The sequence below is a fragment of the Dermochelys coriacea genome, chromosome 2 (genome assembly GCF_009764565.3).
Source record: "Dermochelys coriacea isolate rDerCor1 chromosome 2, rDerCor1.pri.v4, whole genome shotgun sequence".
Taxonomy (NCBI): Eukaryota; Metazoa; Chordata; order Testudines; family Dermochelyidae; genus Dermochelys; species Dermochelys coriacea.
Genome location: NC_050069.1, coordinates 46778692 through 46798938, shown reverse-complemented (window position 1 = coordinate 46798938; position 20247 = coordinate 46778692). Strand labels below are relative to the sequence as shown.

Genomic DNA, 20247 nt, shown 5'->3' with positions numbered 1-20247 from the left:
TCGGTGCTCTGGAACAGCTCTGAATGATATTCAGACAGCACCCTCTTCAGTGTGACACCCCGTCTGGGCACACTCTCCCTAGGCTCCTTGGCCTCAGTGCCTCCTGGGACTGAGTTCGGAGCTTTCAGCACCCTTGTTCATACTGTGAGCTCCCCACAGAGAGTCCACCTGAGTAGGACACCTGGGGAAGACTTACATGCCCCCCAAAAGGGCCATGCACCCCCAACTTCCACAGTCAGCAGTGACTCTCAGCCAGCATTGTAAAACAAAAGTGTTCATTAGTCATCTGGAACTCAGCATAGAACAGTTCTGGTTAGCATAGATAGCAGGAAATTATAGCAAAGTCCATCTTGGAGAGGTCCAGAGCCCTGGCCCTCCTCCCAAGTTCCCAACCAGGAGACTAACCAGCTTACAACAGCCCACCATCAGTCATGCCCAGTTGCCACTCCGCCATCTTTTGTGTGTTTCCCAGGCAAACCGGTCACCTGGCCTCCACCTCATCTCTTTGTTCTCATCACAGCCAACTGGCTCTGGCGGGGACGGTGAGGTCAGTTGCTCATGTCTGCCCATTGTCATAGAATCATAGAATCATAGAATATCAGGGTTGGAAGGGACCCCAGAAGGTCATCTAGTCCAACCCCCTGCTCAAAGCAGGACCAAGTCCCAGTTAAATCATCCTAGCCAGGGCTTTGTCAAGCCTGACCTTAAAAACCTCTAAGGAAGGAGATTCTACCACCTCCCTAGGTAACGCATTCCAGTGTTTCACCACCCTCTTAGTGAAAAAGTTTTTCCTAATATCCACTCTAAACTTCCCCCATTGCAACTTGAGACCATTACTCCTCGTTCTGTCATCTGCTACCATTGAGAACAGTCTGGACCTAGGAAGCTGTATAGCAGTCACATCTGCTCTCTAGGGAGTCTCTTCAAAGATCACTGAACCTGTCCCACCACCTAAGTAAACATGCAGCACATAGGGGAAACTGAGGCACGCACATACAAAACATTAAGAAATTTCCCACTTCATCACAGGCTACACTCAAGAATTCATGCAAAGATAGGGGAAAATCAGTCCATTTAAACTCTCTCACCTCTAGAAGCACATGTTAAGAAATATGGAAACAAAAGTCACAGACCAAAAAGGGAAAAGAACTTAGCCTTACTACCTCAACAGAGACCTCGGAGGATATTTGGCTCAATGGAAAAGATACTTCAAGTTCTTTATCCTTGTGATTATTCCAGAACAAGATATAAAAAGATACTACAGGATCCAGAAGAGTTGTTCAAGGCTAGATTGACAAAACACAATGAATGCTGGAGATGAAAACAGCTGTATACCAAACTTTTGTACACCCTCAATACCTGTCAGAAAAGCATCTGTTCTGAAACACCATATTCAGTGATCTCTCAAAAGCTTCAAGAGCCTCTATCTTGCCTTCTCCAAGCTTGTGTATTCTAGGGGTGCAGGATGAGTTGGCATTACCAATTAACATTAAGAAATGGATTGCTGTAACTATTTTAGTGGCCAAAAAGGTTATCTTGAGAAAATGGAAATCTGTAATTCCTGCCTCATACACAGATTGGCTTAGTGAGCTCTCTACTACTGCATTAATGGAAAAAATAATTCTGTCTACTCCTCTTAGGGAGCAACTGTGGACTACCGTCTATAGCCCCCAACCCACTCCTTTCCCACAGGTGACTACAGACCACTTCCCTGCAGCCTCTTTCTGCCCTCAGCTCCCGGGGTTTATACAGGCTGCTCCTGTTCCTACCCAGGTCAGCCTCCTGTCTAATTAATTCCCTCCTCCCTGGCTTCTCTTCCAGGTGCAGGTTGAGCAGTTAATTGGCCTACCTGGCCACCTTAACCGCTTCCAGTCTTGTGGACATCCCATCACAGTCTCCGATATTCAGAGGTTATGTTCTCACTTATTTATCTATTTAGTCATTTTAATAATTGATACCCTGCATGATCTCTGCTGGTTTAATTTTTCCAGGTTTTGCAAATAATCAACATTGAATTTTGTTATTTATATGCTGTCTCCATCTTGTGCATGTATTTATATATGTTTTGTTGTGTTATGTGTTTATATTATATAAAAACAATAAAATAAAGTTAAAAATAATTTTAATGCCTGTTTCCATTCTAAATTTGTCTAGCTTCAACTTCTATTCATTAGATCACATTATACCTTTCTCTGCTAGACTGAAGAGCCTATTATTAAATATTTGTTCCCCATGTAGGTACTTATACACTGTAATCAAGTCACCCCTTAACCTTCTCTTCCTTAAGTTAAATAGATTGACCTCTTTGAGTCTGTCATTGTAAGACATTTTCTAATTTTTTAATCACTCTCATGGCTTTCCTCTGATCCTCTCCAATTTATCAACATCCTTCTTGAATACTGAACATCATAACTGGACACAGTATTTCAGCTGTAGTTGCACCAGCGCCAAATACACAGGTAAAATAGCCTCTCTACTCCTACTCAAGATTCCCTAGTTCATGCACCCTAGGATTAAGTTAGCTCTTTTGGCCACAGTATCACACTAGGAGCTCCTGTTCAGCTGATTATCTACCCCCATTCCCAAATCTTTTTCAGTCACTGCCTCCCAGGATACAGTCCCCCAAGTAAGGGGGGGGACTGGCCTACTTTCTGGCCTACTTTCTTTGTTCCTAGATGTATACATTTACATTTAGCTATAATTAAACATAGAGTGTTTGCTTGTGCCCAGTTTACCCAGTGATCCAGATTGCTTTGAATTAGTGACCTGTCATCTTCATCGGGGCCCCCTTGTGCTTGGTGCTGCAGCTAATCACTTTTAGAACCTACAATGGTTGTGTGCCTCAATATTTTACCCGTCGAGTCATCTGAATTCTAATGACCCCACTGGGGTTGCCAAAAGGACTCCCCTGGTCTGCCTGCCAGGGTGAATGTTATGTCACTGTGCAGAATCCTAATATTTGACTTCAAGAGGAGTCAGCAGAAAACCTCTGCACCTCTATGCTGTGTCCTACAACTTAACACCCAGTAACAGATTCTAAGGGCTACATTTTTAAAGGGCTCTTAGCAACCCAATCGCTGCTTGTGACCAAATGGACAGCTGCAATTTTTGAAATACCGGGGTGCAGAGGTGATAGAATTTACCACTTTTTCCTACAGATCACAGGGCTTGCAGATTGAAATTCTGTCACCTGCGTATTCAGATGCTAATATCTGAATAGCATGTATGTACGGGTTGGCATACAGGAAGCAATTTTTTTTGAAAAAGTGGCCCAAAGTGTCTGCTTGATATACTGTGTCTGGTTTTGTCTGTGTTTTTATTTTCATTATCCCAATATACTCTAAATCCTCTCCCTACAACATGACCTAAATCAGGCAAATGTCCATGTGCTACTCTAACAGCTAATAATTATAGTCACCTTCCTTAGAGATTCCTGTTTAATTGGGACAATCTCTTTGTTATTCTAATTTCTTTGAAGGTAGTATAAGCAGTCTGTTCTGCACTCCAGGATGACCTATAAGAATTACCTTAGACTGCTCTGGGAATGGGCTCAGTTATCCATGCTGTTTGCCCATCATATCCAGTGATTAATTGTCAGCAATTAGTTCTGCTGAACTTCAACAGTAAGATCTTGGAAGGCATTAAAAGCCTATTTCTGAAGTGTTCTAATCAGAAGAATTGCTCAAAATGTGATGCTTTGTCAGATTATTCCACTGGTTAAAAACACATTGGAATGTATGCACTCAGTCCTGTTTTTTCAGTCTTCACACTGTAGTTACAGGAAGATTGTACATAGAGGAAGATTATTTGGTGTATAATCAAATAGCTCTAATAAATAGTATTTTTAAAAAATCAGTCTGCTGTGTGCTCTCCTTATTAAGGCAAAGAGCTTGTATTTAACAATTAAAATTACTGTTATTTAAACATTTCATACAACAGCAACCAGAGCCTGGCACCGGCTGCAGCTCTTTGCAGTACAGAACCCCACCTTCCAGAATGGAGAATGGCCATTGATCTTTGCAGCCAAATACATATATAACAATTGCAGCAGCTCCATACCTGGTATAGACTATACCAGTCTACTCAGATTTCATTTCTGTGGCTCACAGAAAAAACAGAAGCCACACATCCAACCCAACATGTTTTAAAATGTGGCTGCTGCCAATGTTTACTATGTCTGGAATTTTCAAAGGTGCCTAAGTGATTTAGGAGCACAAGTCTTGTAAATTACTACAGCACTTTTGAAAATCCCATCTTGTATCCTCCTAGAAGGATGCATCACACCACACTGCAGTGACACCAGCCAGTTTAAAAAGTATGCATGCCACAAAATGTGCATATCAGAGGTTTTTATCCAGCAAACAAAATAAGATGGAATCCAGCTCTAAATGCTAATCGTTGGGAAATATTAGATAAGAGAGGCTGGGCAGAGAGTGAGTCAAGGATGTTGTGTTGTGTTAGTTCACTGCATGCTACAATTAAGGCCAAAGTAAAAAGCAGAGGAAACAGATTCTGCCAAATAATGCAATAGCAGTATTATTATGAGACTATTTGTTTCCCCTCAGGGTTAATTCAATTCCTATTACTGTTCTTCTAACTATTCCCATGATATGGTATTTTTCTCAAATTGCATTAGGCCTCAGGCACTCACTGCACCTATAACTAGCCATCAGTCATCAAAAGGCCAAGGTGGGGGGGTGGTGGTTTAGCCTTGTCTGAAACAGAGAAGATGTATAACCCAAGTATGAAAAAAGTTGACGATATTTTAGTTTGAAAAATGGGGTTGACTCATGTTCCATCTGAGACTTGGCCTAGTCCACATTAGCAAATTAGGTTGGTTTAACTACATTGGTCGGGGTGTGAAAAACCTCATCTTAGTTAAGATGACCTAAATCCCCATGTCGACAGTGCTAGGTCGATTGAAGAATGCTTCCATCAACCAAGCTACTGCATCTCAGGGAGGTGGATTACCTGTGTCAACAAGAGAATCCCTCCTGTTGCCGTAGGTAGTGTGTACGTGGAATAACTGCAGCTGCACTGGCACAGCAGGGCTACTGTAGCATATTAAGTGTAGACAAACCCTAAACATTCTGGCCCAGATTTTTAAAGGTATTAGACATTCCTGCACTCCGCATTGCAGTAACTAACTGATTTGGGAGTTGAAATATCATTTTCAAAAGGGGGCTAGACACTTAGGAGTCTAAATCCCATCAACTGCTAGTGGGATTTGGGCACCTAACTGCCTAAACCTCTTCTGAAAATGAGATTTAGATTCCTAAATCAGCTAGGCATTGCAATGCTGAGCACAGCAACACCTAATACTTTACAAATATGGGTCTGTAAAATCACCGGCAGGAATTGTCAAGTTCATTAGAAACTTGGTGCCCCTAACTCTTAACATTATTCAGTCTACAATTTAGTCACATTGTCAGGAGCAGAGTTGTGAAGTTCATGGAGAGAGGGTCCTAGTGCAGGTCCTACAGAATATTCTTCCAAAGCTCTCAGCCCTCTTTACATTCCAGGGGCTTTTGTAGACATCCACAGAATGGGATGTAACTAAGAGTTCAACTACTAATAGCAAGATTTTGACAGAAAAATATACACGATGGCAGGAGATTTTCTTGCCAAGTAATGTTTCCAGGAGCAGTATTAGAAGTGGAACTTTTCTATGGATGCCCAGGGTCCAGAAAGACTTGCAAAACTTAGGCCTAAATTAAGTCAGTTTACTGATGTCTACTTTATGATGTCTGCTACAGGCAATAATATCTCACAGATACAGACAGGAGTTGGCTATTTTCTGTGCTTCCAAGATATTCTATGACCAAGAGAATATCTTGAGATTCTTCCCAGTACATTCTTGAGAGTGGCACTTATTCTTTTTTAGGTTTCAACCAAAGGTAGTGAGGAGGAGAGTTCTACATGGCCTGCCAGTTTGCAAATTACTTAGAGAAAGGTGGCTGGGCATCATTCTTCAATAAAGCCTTCCTGACACTAATGCAAAAACTAGAATTTCTTCCGGCTGATGATGGGACCCAGAGTTGCAATTACATTTGCCATTCACCAAAACAAACTACATAGATATAAATTGGAGAAAAGGTGCTACTCTCAGGGTCAGACTATAGACTGGTGGTACCCTTCTCTTCATGGCTTGAAACACTTGCGTTAAATTTCGCAGGGATGATTACATACATACTATGTTACATTATTTGATCAATTGCTTTTACGTGTCTGCAAAGGTTGATTGGCGGATATACAGTACAGACCCATTTACGCGCGGATGTCAGGAGTCAAGCCGTCACGACCACATTTTAATGGACCACGGGTTAAGAGGGCCATGCTGCAAAAAGGGTCTATGATTCACTTAGAAAAAATGCCGTTATTTTCTGCTCTTTCTGGCTTGCATTTTTTTTTCTTTCTTATGAAGTCCGTCATTCGCTGCAGATGAATGATTTTGATATTTTCTGCATTTTGCTCCTCCATAAATCTTACAACAGTTTCTACAGCACTAAGGGCTTCTGTGGGCAAAATTCTGACCTTTTCATTGACATCCTCATTGTCATTGTCATTTAGGCCTGCATTATTAGAATTCTCGCCATCACTTTTGCGGTCCAACTTAGCCTCTCAGCCCGTTAATATTTCTTTCTTCCTCAAACAGAAATTCTGAATTTAAAATAGATTTTAACTTGGCGGGAAATACGTTTGTGGCTGATTCATCGGTTGATCGGCTTTCTCCAGAAATCGATACCTGCTTTTTAAAACGACTTATAAACCCCTTGCTGGCTTGGAATGATTCATCCCCCATTAAATTTCCAAATTTTGTCACTTGGGCTTGAAGAATTGGCCCACTTAGCGGCATTCCTTTCAGCCTTTCCTGAGCAAACCACGTGCGCATGGCTTTGTCTATTGTGGGTTTTGCTGAATAGCACACATGTTTTCGCTTAAGCCCCACGACAGAATCTATATTTTGTACAAAGCCATTCAGTGTAGATTCATTTTTTAGCCATCCTTGGAGAGTAGATTCAGCAATCTCAATATCTTTTGAAACTTTGGCCTGGGTTTCTCCGCTATTTGCTCAATCTATTGCATCTAGCTTTTCTTCTACAGTGTAGGAATGCCAACGCTTGCCCTCTGCCATTATATTAGGCCTACAGTTAAAATTTTCTAATGTAGTGTATATATTACTATATAACTATTATATATTATATATCTCTCTAGTGTGACAATGACTAAGCGTGCGGGATACGTCTTACTAATATCAGTAAAGACGTAGAACACATTTCCACCCCGCGCTTCCTGTCGATTTCTGTTAGTGAGCAAATCTGTAGTGCTACATAGCAAGTTCCTATACCACATGTTAATGAGTCTTGCGTGTTAAATAGGTAGTACTGGGAGGTATGGCGCTCCTGCACATTAAGTGGATTCGCGCTTAAACGGGTCTATACTGTACTACTATTATTGATGCATTTAATTTAATATTTACAACATGGCCTGAACGCAATCTGTTATCAAATTTCCAAATAAATTTAATCTAAACATCTAGTTCCATGATTCTATTTTTTAAAATCTCCTGTTCAGATTCCTTAAATGAAAGGAGACAATAAACTGTATCCGTAGCTAATGATGTTTTGCTTTCTTCTTGGTTTCAGATGATGGCAAACTGTCTTTTGAGGAATTCAAAGCCTACTTTGCTGATGGAGTTCTGAGTGGAGAAGAATTGCACGAGCTTTTTAACACTATCGATACACACAATACTGAGTAAGTATCTTCGGCTTACAAAACGTAGCACCTGGTTGTATTTGAAAAGAAGTTTAATTTTGGCAAAAAAAAATTTAAACTGTTTTTATACAAGAGAGTTGTTTCAGGGAAATTATAATGCCCAATTATGTACTCTGGTAAGAGCAAAACAACTCATCAGCTGATCATCTACATATGTTTAAGTGTCCAAACATTCAGAAATACAGGCTTGCAGCAAGTAGTGTGGGCATCAGACACTGTGTACATCCTCTCGTGAGGGCAGGTGGAATCAGGAAAAGGGAAGAGATTCTGTGGTCCTTTCCAGCTCTCAGGCTGGAGTAGCCTTGTTAGGACAGATGCACAGCTGTGGTGGGAGCAGATAGATTCCTGCCCTCACATAATGAATTGGGTGTTGAGCAAAGAGTTTGCCCGCAAGTAAGTAGTATGAAATCATCATAGAAAGTAGTGAGCAAATGTTACTACCTGATGACTGTTTGATGCTCTGTAGGAAATGGATTGATGTCTTCATTCATGTTTCTTAAAAAGAAAAGGAGTACTTGTGGCACCTTAGAGATTAACAAATTTATTAGAGCATAAGCTTTCGTGAGCTACAGCTCACTTCATCGGATGCATTTCGTGGAAAAAACAGAGGGGAGATTGATATACACACACAGAGAACATGAAACAATGGGTTTATCATACACACTGTAAGGAGAGTGATCACTTAAGATAAACCATCACCAGCAGTGGGGGGTGGGGGGGGAAGGAGGAAAACCTTTCATGGTGACAAGCAATTTCCAGCAGTTAACAAGAATATCTGAGGAACAGTGGGGGGTGGGGTGGGGTGGGGGGGAGAAATAACATGGGGAAATAATTTTACTTTGTGTAATGACTCATCCATTCCCAGTCTCTATTCAAGCCTAAGTTAATTGTATCCAGTTTGCAAATTAATTCCAATTCAGCAGTCTCTCGTTGGAGTCTGTTTTTGAAGCTTTTTTGTTGAAGGATAGCCACTCTTAGGTCTGTAATCGAGTGACCAGAGAGATTGAAGTGTTCTCCAACTGGTTTTTGAATGTTATAATTCTTGATGTCTAATTTGTGTCCATTCATTCTTTTACATAGAGACTGTCCAGTTTGACCAATGTACACGGCAGAGGGGCATTGCTGGCACATGATGGCATATATCACATTGGTAGATGCGCAGGTGAACGAGCCTCTGATAGTGTGGCTGATGTGATTAGGCCCTATGATGGTGTCCCCTGAATAGATATGTGGACAGAGTTGGCAACGGGCTTTGTTGCAAGGATAGGTTCCTGGGTTAGTGGTTCTGTTGTGTGGTGTGTGGTTGCTGGTGAGTATTTGCTTCAGATTGGGGGGCTGTCTGTAAGCAAGGATTGGTCTGTCTTCAAAGATCTGTGAGAGTGATGGGTCGTCCTTCAGACTAGGTTGTAGATCCTTGATGATGCGTTGAAGAGGTTTTAGTTGGGGGCTGAAGGTGATGGCTAGTGGCGTTCTGTTATTTTCTTTGTTGGGCCTGTCCTGTAGTAGGTGACTTCTGGGTACTCTTCTGGCTCTGTCAATCTGTTTCTTCACTTCAGCAGGTGGGTATTGTAGTTGTAGGAATGCATGATAGAGATCTTGTAGGTGTTTGTCTCTGTCTGAGGGGTTGGAGCAAATGCAGTTATATCGTAGAGCTTGGCTGTAGACAGTGGATCGTGTGGTATGATCTGGATTAAAGCTAGAGGCATGTAGGTAGGAATAGCGGTCAGTAGGTTTCCGATATAGGGTGGTGTTTATGTGACCATCTCTTATTAGCACCGTAGTGTCCAGGAAGTGGATCTCTTGTGTAGACTGGTCTAGGCTGAGGTTGATGATGGGATAGAAATTGTTGAAATCATGGTGGAATTCCTCAAGGGCTTCTTTTCCATGGCTCCAGATGATGAAGATGTCATCAATGTACTGCAAGTAGAGTAGGAGCATTAGGGGACGAGAGCTGAGGAAGCGTTGTTCTAAGTCAGCCATAGAAATGTTGGCATACTGTGGGGCCATGCGGGTACCCATCGCAGTGCCGCTGATTTGATGGTATACATTGTCCCCAAATGTGAAATAGTTATGGGTGAGGACAAAGTCACAAAGTTCAGCCACCAGGTTAGCCGTGACATTATCGGAGATACTGTTCCTGACGGTTTGTAGTCCATCTTTGTGTGGAATATTGGTGTAGAGGGCTTCTACATCCATAGCGGCTAGGATGGTGTTTTTAGGAAGATCACCAATGGACTGTAGTTTCCTTAGGAAGTCAGTGGTGTCTCGAAGATAGCTGGGAGTGCTGGTAACATAGGGCCTGAGGAGGGAGTCTACATAGCCAGACAATCCTGCTGTCAGGATGCCAATGCCTGAGATGATGGGGCGTCCAGGATTTCCAGATTTATGGATCTTGGGTAGGAGACAGAATACCCCAGGTCGGAGTTCTAGGGGTGTGTCTGTGCGGATTTGTTCTTGTGCTTTTTCAGGGAGTTTCTTGAGCAAATGCTGTAGTTTCTTTTGGTAACTCTCAATGGGATCAGAGGGTAATGGCTTGTAGAAAGTGGTGTTGGAGAGCTGCCTAATAGCCTCTTGTTCATACTCCAACCTATTCATGATGTCCTGGATGCCCCATCATCTCAGGCATTGGCACCCTGACAGCAGGATCTACAACCTATCCTGAAGGACGACCCATCACTCTCACAGATCTTTGAAGACAGACCAATCCTTACTTACAGACAGCCCCCCAATCTGAAGCAAATACTCACCAGCAACCACACACCACACAACAGAACCACTAACCCAGGAACCTATCCTTGCAACAAAGCCCGTTGCCAACTCTGTCCACATATCTAGTCAGGGGACACCATCATAGGGCCTATTCACATCAGCCACACTATCACAGGCTCGTTCACCTGCGCATCTACCAATGTGATATATGCCATCATGTGCCAGCAATGCCCCTCTACCATGTACATTGGTCAAACTGGACAGTCTCTACGTAAAAGAATGAATGGACACAAATCAGACGTCAAGAATTATAACATTCAAAAACCAGTTGGAGAACACTTCAATCTCTCTGGTCACTCAATCACAGACCTAAGAGTGGCTATCCTTCAACAAAAAAGCTTCAAAAACAGACTCCAACGAGAGACTGCTGAATTGGAATTAATTTGCAAACTGGATACAATTAACTTAGGCTTGAATAGAGACTGGGAATGGATGAGTCATTACACAAAGTAAAACTATTTCCCCATGTTATTTCTCCCCACCCCCACCCCACCCCCCACTGTTCCTCAGATATTCTTGTTAACTGCTGGAAATAGCCTACCTTGCTTGTCACCATGAAAGGTTTTCCTCCTTCCCCCCCCCTGCCCCGCTGCTGGTGATGGCTTATCTTAAGTGATCACTCTCCTTACAGTGTGTATGATAAACCCATTGTTTCATGTTCTCTGTGTGTGTATATCAATCTCCCCTCTGTTTTTTCCACCAAATGCATCCGATGAAGTGAGCTGTAGCTCACGAAAGCTTATGCTCTAATAAATTTGTTAGTCTCTAAGGTGCCACAAGTACTCCTTTTCTTTTTGCGAATACAGACTAACACGGCTGCTACTCTGAAATCTGTCATTCATGTTTCTTGGAAATCACAAAACTCACATTACATTTCAGAATGGCTGACTTGTTGGCAGGGTTAGCAGAAGCTAAGGGTTGAAGGGTATAGAGAGTGAACCAACTTTTTGTCCCAAGTGTATCTCTCTCTGCAATGGGTTAATGCAACTGCCAGGCCACTGAGGGAAAATTGTATCACTCCTCCCTATATGGTAGGTAGTCTTTGTATAGACTAAAGATTAGTCAAAAAAAAGTTCCATAAAAAATAATTGGAAGTTTGGATTTTTTCAACTAATTCCAAGTAGAAACTAGTTTACTAGCTAATCACAGCCATACTTGGCTAATCCGCATGCTGCATTATTCACACACACAAATCTGATGGCCTCCTCTCACTTCTCAGCAAAGACAGGGAAGTAGACCACTGTAGGGGGACCATTACTAAGACATTACGTAAACATAATATAGCACAGTTACTAGCCATACGTAGATGACACTGTAGTTGTCAAAAGACATAGACAAAGTATTTTTGTGATGCATCATCCTTGCTTTGATTAATAGCAGCCCATCACAGAGAGTCCACAGATACCAATCTAGTACCTTCCATGTGGACTACATTCAGTTTTGGTGCCATTTCTGTGGTCCAAAAGCTACTGAAGTGATGGCATTTATTACCTTTGGTTCCTAACAGGTTATAAAGCCATCCCATTTACACCAGTTAATATTGGCTTTTTGGTTCTGTTCACGCTGTTTCTAAACTCAGCAGATCAGTTTTGCTTGTCTCAGTAGTGCTTACTGGTACCATATAGATGAAGACACTAATGTAGTAACTGACATTAGTTCTATTGCGCATGAAGGTTCTGATCTCATGCACTGCCAGTCCCTGCTCTCATGCACTGCCTGCTGCTGCCTCAGTTTCTCTCCTTCCACAGGGTATCTGGTCCCAAATCACTCTCCTAGGCCTCTCCAGAGAGCCCTATAGCTTTCCTAGCCCCTAGTCTCCCTATCTCTGATGAAGCAGGCTCCCTCTTATGATGATAGCCCAGGGCTTCCTAGGTGAGGCCTAGTCACCTGACCCAACTGTTGTCAGTTGTTGGCTGTGTTCTCTCTGCATGCTGCACTGGCTCTGACCAGATAGCCCATACAGCACACCTTGATCAAAATGCCCAAGAAGACCACAGACTCAGTTCAGTAGCAAAGGTCAACCGGGTTTATTGTCAATAAAGCACAATATTAGTGCCCTATGTGTGCTACAGATACACTCAGTACGGGTATGCCTGTGACAGTGGACTCAGCTCAGTGAACAGCAGGACTTTCTGCTTCCCCCTTGGCTGGACAAAGACACCCCCTCTGCGGCCCCCCTTTTATACAGTGATACAAGAAGTTACGTACTGCCCCTCTGACATGGCTAGTTACCACCTTTTACCTTGTACCTGTTGGTTTGATCAAAACATGTCTAGCCATCACCCTGTCATCCTGACCTTATCTTTAAGAGAGATCAGCGTGTCCCGTACCATCTTTGGGGAGTGTGTCTGCACCATGATCCCTTATCAGGGTGTTTTGTTTCCAGCCTTTCTATGTGAATACTTATCACCTAGGAGTGCTTGTGTTTTTACAGCACCAGGCCTGTTTTTGCCAAGTTCATGTATCACATAGTGCAGGGGTTCTCAACCTTTTGCTTCCTGAGGCCCCCGCAACATGCTATTAAAAACTCCATGGCCGACCTGTGCCACAACTGTTTTTCTGCATATAAAAGCCAGGGCTGATGTTATGGGGGTAGCAAGCAGGGCAATTGCTCAGGCTTTGACTTCCGTCTCAGGTGGTGGGGCTTCGGCTTTCTGCCCTGTGCCCCAGCGAGTCTAATACTGGGCCTGCTTGGCGGCCCCCCCTGAAATCTGGGCCCAGGCCCCAGACCCCTGGTTGAGAACTGCTGACATAGTGAAACTGCAAGTAGGCATCTACTTTGTAACAGAGCCTGACTTTTGCTCAAAGCTTTGCTCTTGCTACCTTTGCTTTATATCAGCAGGACCTGGGAAGCCACTGATAGGAAGAGGGAGGCACTTCAAAGAGCTTCCTTCCTCAACAAAAAGAAAAGGAATACTTGTGGCACCTTAGAGACTAACAAATTTATTTGAGCATAAGCTTTCGTGAGCTACAGCTCACTTCATCGGATGAAGTGAGCTGTAGCTCACGAAAGCTTATGCTCAAATAAATTTGTTAGTCTCTAAGGTGCCACAAGTACTCCTTTTCTTTTTGCGAATACAGACTAACACGGCTGCTACTCTGAAACCTTCCTGAACAATATTTTCCTCTCTTGAGGGCATCTGCCCTCAAAATAAGTCAGTCCACAAACAAGTATTCATGGATGCAAAAAACATGCATTTCCTCTGTGAATGGCCAGAAAATTGTATGCCATCCTGTCAGACCTGGTCACACCATTCATGCATTTTTGATCGCTAGGCTTGATTAGGCTTGAATGAAGCCATATACCCTGAAAAACTACAGTTGATACAACACAAAATGGCCTTTCTCCCTAGGAATAGAAGGTGCCATGAGTGCATCAGCCTGCTGCTCCACCCTCCATACTGTCTCCCCTGAATACAGAGTCCAGTTCAAGGTCTCTGTCCTAATATTCAAAACCCTCCCTAGGACTGGCCCTAGTTATCTGAGAGATCACTTCTGCCTCCATGACCACAACAGCTATGTTCTACAGACACAGCAGAACAGTTGACCAATATGGAAAAGCTTGTGAGTATAAGAGAAGGAACTTCTGATGAACTTTCACGGTGAGATCACTCCTGCAAGAAATCAGAATGACAATGGACCTCAGCAGACTTAGAACGGGAATGGGAAAACTCATTTTCTGAGCTCAGCCTTCCTTTGATAAGTTCTTCACATAGACAAACATAGTGCATTCACACATAAACCTTAAACCTCCCTCTCTCTCTCTCTCACACACACACACACACACACACACACACGCACAAGCTATTGATCCTACAAGCTGGGAAGAAAGAAAGAAAGAGAAATCCATATTTCTGTTTTTAAATTCTTGGGAGATGCTCTGCTACTACAATTATGTGGTTTGTTTAAGCTGCCAAATACTCTTCATATACACACATACACCTATGCTGTTTAACAAGCTATAGATCACTTTTTGTTTCAATTGTCTTAGTTAATGCACCACCATCAATCCCACTCAGGGCCGCCCAGAGTTGGGGGGCAAGTGGGGCAATTTGCCCCAGGTTCCAGGCCCTGGGCCCCACAGACAGAGTGGGGGCAATTTCAGCTGCAATTCGGCAGCGGGTCTTTCAGTCCCTCTCTTCCTTGTCAGCAGCACTTCTGTGGCAGCTCAATTGCTCCTCTTCAGTCTTCTGCGGCAATTCAGAGGGTCCTCCTGTCCTCTTCTTTCTTCAGCGGCACGACTTGGGTTTTTCTTTTTTTTTTTTCCTTCGCTGCTTGGGGTGGCAAAACTAGCTTATTTTTATGGAAGGGGCCCCCGAAATTTCTTTGCCCCAGGCCCCTGAATCCTCTGGGCGGCACTGTTCACACTATTAGACAATAAAGGAGAAAATGCCAGGTGAGCTCAAATATAGGAGGATACGATGTAGCAAGCCAAATTTTCCTAATATACCCAAAGTGCTCAATATTTATAATTAATTATTTGTTTTGTGAATAAAAAGGCTTATTTCTGAAATTTGAAGATCCAGACTGAGATAAACTTGATTTTACAAATGTGATCTAAAACAACAAAATAATCCTATTCATACTGAATAGCAAACTAGGTGGGATACCATATGCATCTGTTTAGCAGATTAAGCTCCTTCAGACAGAGTTCCAACCCCTGTTTTTCAGAATCATCCCTTCTTGTATGCTCCTCCAGCACCTGACTTTCCTTACATATAATTTAAATGTGACTTTTTACTAAAGCAGTCCTGTTTTGCAGTGGACTCAGTAGGGGGCTGAGTCCTTTTGGTGGGCTACTGAATTGAACTGATCCTTTTCATTGTACAGTATCTGATTTCTAAGAAAAGTGGCTATTACTTCCATGTCTGACTTTGCTTTTCATTCTTGTGAAATAGAAATATAATGCACAAGTGAGCTTACTTTTTACCAAAGGTGAACAGGTCTGGAGAATGTGTGCAGATAATAGGCATAATATTGTGACTTGGTTATCAGGAAAGAAGAATTTGTGACAGCACTAATAGTTGGGATTTTAAATAAGGAACATTTTGAAATGCTACAATTGATATCTGAGAACAGGCAGTGCAACTGGCACAGACATCTGGGTTACTGAAATGTAAATCACTCAGCAAGAATGTAGTGGAAAGCATGGTGGAAGAAGTAACCAGGAAAACACTCCCATGGGAAATATGTGAGGATATGTTGGGTTGTTTGTTTTGTTTTTTAATTGGCCACATTTGTCCAGGCCTTTTGTTCAACTTAACAATTTGTGTGTGTGTGTGTGTGTGACCGACCCCTGCCTGCTCGGCATGGCACTGTGTCCCCCTCTAGTGGTGGCTAGGCCAGCTAGAGACTGATAAACCTGCTACAGGCTTGGTTAAGAGAGAACTATCCTTTAGCTCAGGAAATAGAGGCTCATGAATTAAGCTCAAGAGATCCTGGGTTTGATCCCTGATTCTGATGACCCACACACGGGTGTTGGCGTTATATAAGTATCATATGACACATTTTGAACGTTGCATCTGATCAATTCCAAAATTTCAGGGAAGAGTCCAGGCACCAATGGCCAGAACCCTATTGATTTTGGGGAAAATCAGAAAACTTAAAGGAAGAAAATCTAGGACACATGGATCCTGCCATCTATTTAGCACAGCCACAACTTCAAACAGCTCTCAATGTCTACAGTGCAAAGAACTGGTTGATGGCACTGTGATGTTCCCCTGGTGTTATCTGAACTGGTGATCTGCTAGGTCACTCCAATCCTCGACTCTGGGAGCCAACCTTACCCTGCTCTGCTGTGAGAACCCCCACTCTCAGGATGTTCACACACAGCCTCTGGCATGTAAGCTGCTCCCAGATATGTGAGTGAGCAATTTTGGCCAGCCACTGCTTGGATTGTGCAACCGAATGACACTAGTCAGTATCTCTGGTACCAGACATAACCCTAGGAACCTCCATCTTGCAATGTCCAGTTATACCTGCTGGACACTGCAAGCTTATAAGAGTTTATCAATTTAACAAGGAAATTGATATGTACCAGGCTTGTTATCCCAAGGAGAGTCTCTGACATGCTTCAAACCAAACGTACTGCTTCAGGTAGAATAAACAAATTTATTAACTACAAAAGATAGATTTTAAGTCAAAGCACAACAAGTCAGATTTGGTCAAATGAAATAAAAGCAAAATGCATTCTAAGCTGATCTTCACACTTTTAAGGCCCTTACAAACTTAGATGCGTCTCACCACAGGCTGGCAGGTTGCCCTTCAGCTAGGCTCTCCCCTTTGATCAGCACTTCAGTCACTTGGTGGTGGTGTCTGTAGATAGAGGTGGAAGAGAGAGAGAGAGCATGGCAAATGTCTCTCCCTTTTATCATATTCTTTCTTCCCTCTTGGCTTTGACCTCCATCTCCCTTCAGAGTCAGGTGAGCATTACCTCATCGTAGTCCCAAACTGACCAAGGAAAGGGAGGTGACTCACTCGAGAGTCCAACAGATCCTTTGTGGCTGCCTAGGCCAGTGTCCTTTGTTCCTGTGAGGCTGGCCTGAGTTTGTCCCATACATTCCCTGATGAGGCGTAAACTGTCCCTCTGCTCCTGGAGAGTTTTTGCCTGGGCTTGTTTTAAGCCATGAGGACACATTTTCAGCCTCATAACTATATACATGAAATTACAACCTATAACATTACTATAACTACAACAATGCTCAGTGCATCATGAGCCTTCTGAAGACACCTGACATGACAAACTTTGCATTGGATACCACACAATCATTTTATAAGGATGAAAATGGAGGTGCAGGGTGTTCCCCTGAGACACAGAGTGTCACAGGCAGTCATTAATGTCCTCCAGCATAACAGAACCTCTGCTTATTCTCTCAATAGGATGTGGTATTCTGACAACCTGAATGGTTTATCTCCTAGACAAATAATGGTGGGAGGAGAAGGGGAAATGGGGGCATGCACAGAGCCTCTGGCATGGGGTAGAGAATGGGGGACCATGGTAGAGTGGGAAGGGAGAATAGGGATGGGGCTGGTGCACATAGTCACCAGCATGCAAGAGAGAATGGGGGACCGTGGTAAGGGAGGAGGAGGAATTCGGGCACACAGAACCCCAAGCAGATGGGAGATTGGGGATCTTGCGGGGAGTCGCTGAACTAGAAGGGGATGGGAGGATGACACAGAAAGAGCTTGTGGAGGGGAATGGAGGGATGAAAAAAGCCTCCAGTGTTTGCAACAAGCTCAGCCCACAGAAGATATGAAGTGTGTGCTCCCATAGAATCATAGAATTGTAGGAAGGGACCTCAAGAGGTTATCTAGTCCAGTCTCCTGCACTCAAGGCAGGACTAAGTATTATCTAGACCATCTCTGACAGGTGGTTGTCTAATCTGCTCTTTTAAACCTCCAATGATGGAGATTCCATAACCTCCCTAGGCAATTTATTCCAGTGTTTAACCGCCCTAAGAGTTAGGAAGTTTTTCCTAATGTCCAACCTAAACCGCCCTTGCTGCAATTTAAGCCTGTTGCTTCTTGTCCTATCATCAGAGGTTAAGAACAACAATTTTTCTCCCTTCTCCATGTAACAACCTTTTATGTACTTGAAAACTGTTATATCCCTTCTCAGTTTTCTCTTCTCCAGACTAAACAAACCCAATTTTTTCAATCTTCCCTAATAGGTCATGTTATCTAGACCTTTAATCATTTTTGTTGCTCTCCTCTGGACTTTCTCCAATCTGTCCACATCTTTTGTGAAATGTGGTGCCTATAACCGGACACAATACTCCAGCTGAGGCCACAACAGCATGGAATGAGTGGAAGAATTACTTCTCATGTCTTGCTTACAGCACTCCTGCTAATCCATCCGAGAATAATGTTTGATGCAACAGGGTTACACTGTTGATTCATATTTAGTGTGTCATCCCCACACATGGGCGGCGGGTATTAAAGGCTGGGGCAGGCTAAGGCTCCCCTGACCCAGGCTCTGGCCCCACCCATGTTCCCCTGGGATGCCCTGCCCTCCCTGTCCCTCTACCCTGAAGTCATCTGGGGCTCAGCTCCAACCAGCTGCCAGGAGATCAGGCCCACTGTCAGCCAGGGGCAGCACTCAGGCTCACCTGAGGGGGGGCATGGGCCAGCAACCTGGCCCAGTGCTCAGGGGGCCAGCAGCTCGGCTGGGTGCTGGGGCTGGGCCGGCGCTCCGGGGGGCCAGGCTGGCACTCGGGGGGCTGGAAGCTTAGCCAGGTACTGGTGGGGTGAGGGAGTGGCCGGCATTGCTGGGGTGGGCAGGCCAGGACTCATCCAGCTGCAGAGTGGGCCTCGGGGCTCGGGGGGGGGGCAGCGGGCTAACCTCCCCAAATGGGGGGTTCACCCACCACACATGCCCCCACATCCCTCTCTACAGTACTCCTTCCTAGCCAGTCATTTACCATGTTATATGCCTGCAACTGTTTGTTTCTTCCTATGTGGAGTACTTTGCATTTGTCCTTATTGAATTTCATCCTGTTTACTTCAGACCATTTATCCAGTTTGTCCAGAGCATTCTGAATTTTAATCCTATCCTCCAAAGCACTTGCAACCCCTCTCAGCTTGATATCAGCCACAAAATTTATAAATGTACTCTCTATGCCATTATGTAAATCATTATTGAATGATTTAGTGCGGAACCCCTCTCAATATGCCCTTCCAGCTTGACTGTGAACCACTGATAACTAGTCTCTGGGAACAGTTTTCCAACCAGTTATACACCCACCTTATAGTAGCTCCATCTAGATTGTATTTCCATAGTTTCTTTTGAGAAGGTCATGCAAGATAGTATCGAAAGCCTTACTAAAGTCAAGAAATACCACATCTACTGCTTCTCCCCCATCCATTTCCCCTTGGTGTGTATCAAGAAGTCAGACAGGAGGGAGGGCTAATAAGGTTCCTTTTAAGAGTGTGACGCTTTACCATGGTTACTTGACAGAACATATCTATATCTAATTCAAAAGTTTCAGTTTTGAAATAGTGATGAGGCTTTGTATTCTTACATGATACAATATTTTTATGCCTGACTTTGCAGCTGGCAAGTATCAGACATTGTTTGATCTTTCATCCTAATAGAAATGCAGAAAATTAATTTTTACAGCTTTTCATAGACCCCTTTTGCCTTTAAGACTCTGTTGTCAGGAGGCACCATGATAGAGGCATGTGGCAACATGCCAGAAATCTGACTGAGTTAGTGAAGAGAAAGAAAACTTGGACAATGCAGTATGAATCTTGAATTCCTATTAATACAGTTTTCCAACCCAGAACACAAGTTCACATGCATGAAAAAAGCCAAAATGTCACTAATTAGCATCACATACAATTGCTGAAAAGGGCAGGTTACATAAAATGTCTGATATTAACACATTGGCTCAGAAAAGGATCAAAGTATTCATTGAACCTTACGAAGTTTTGTTATGCAAGTGTAAGAATCATTGTAAGTGTAAGAATCAGTGTAAGAACCGCCCTAAACCCATCCATTGTGTGATGCCTCTCACTTGCAAATTATCCTAGAGAAGAAAATGAAATTCTTGATTTATGCTTATGGCTGCTAAGTAGCTCAAAGCTGCAATTCAGTAGAGAAGAATGAGAATAAAATTACTGTACCTAGGATACATCCAGCAAGTGAACATTTGTACAGGTGTTTTCACATTTTAATCCAGTTAAATAAAAAACCATCTAAGC

General features: G+C 43.2%; 1 protein-coding gene across 2 annotated transcripts in view; it reads left to right on the top strand.

The window, feature by feature from the left end:
• NECAB1 (N-terminal EF-hand calcium binding protein 1) overlaps window positions 1–20247 on the top strand; it is a 152612-nt gene that overhangs the window by 26625 nt on the left and 105740 nt on the right. For both annotated transcript variants that reach the window (XM_038392593.1, XM_038392594.2), the window contains exon 3: window positions 7647–7755. In XM_038392593.1, the coding sequence (XP_038248521.1) occupies window positions 7647–7755 (109 nt within the window). The remainder of the gene's footprint in view (window positions 1–7646; window positions 7756–20247) is intronic.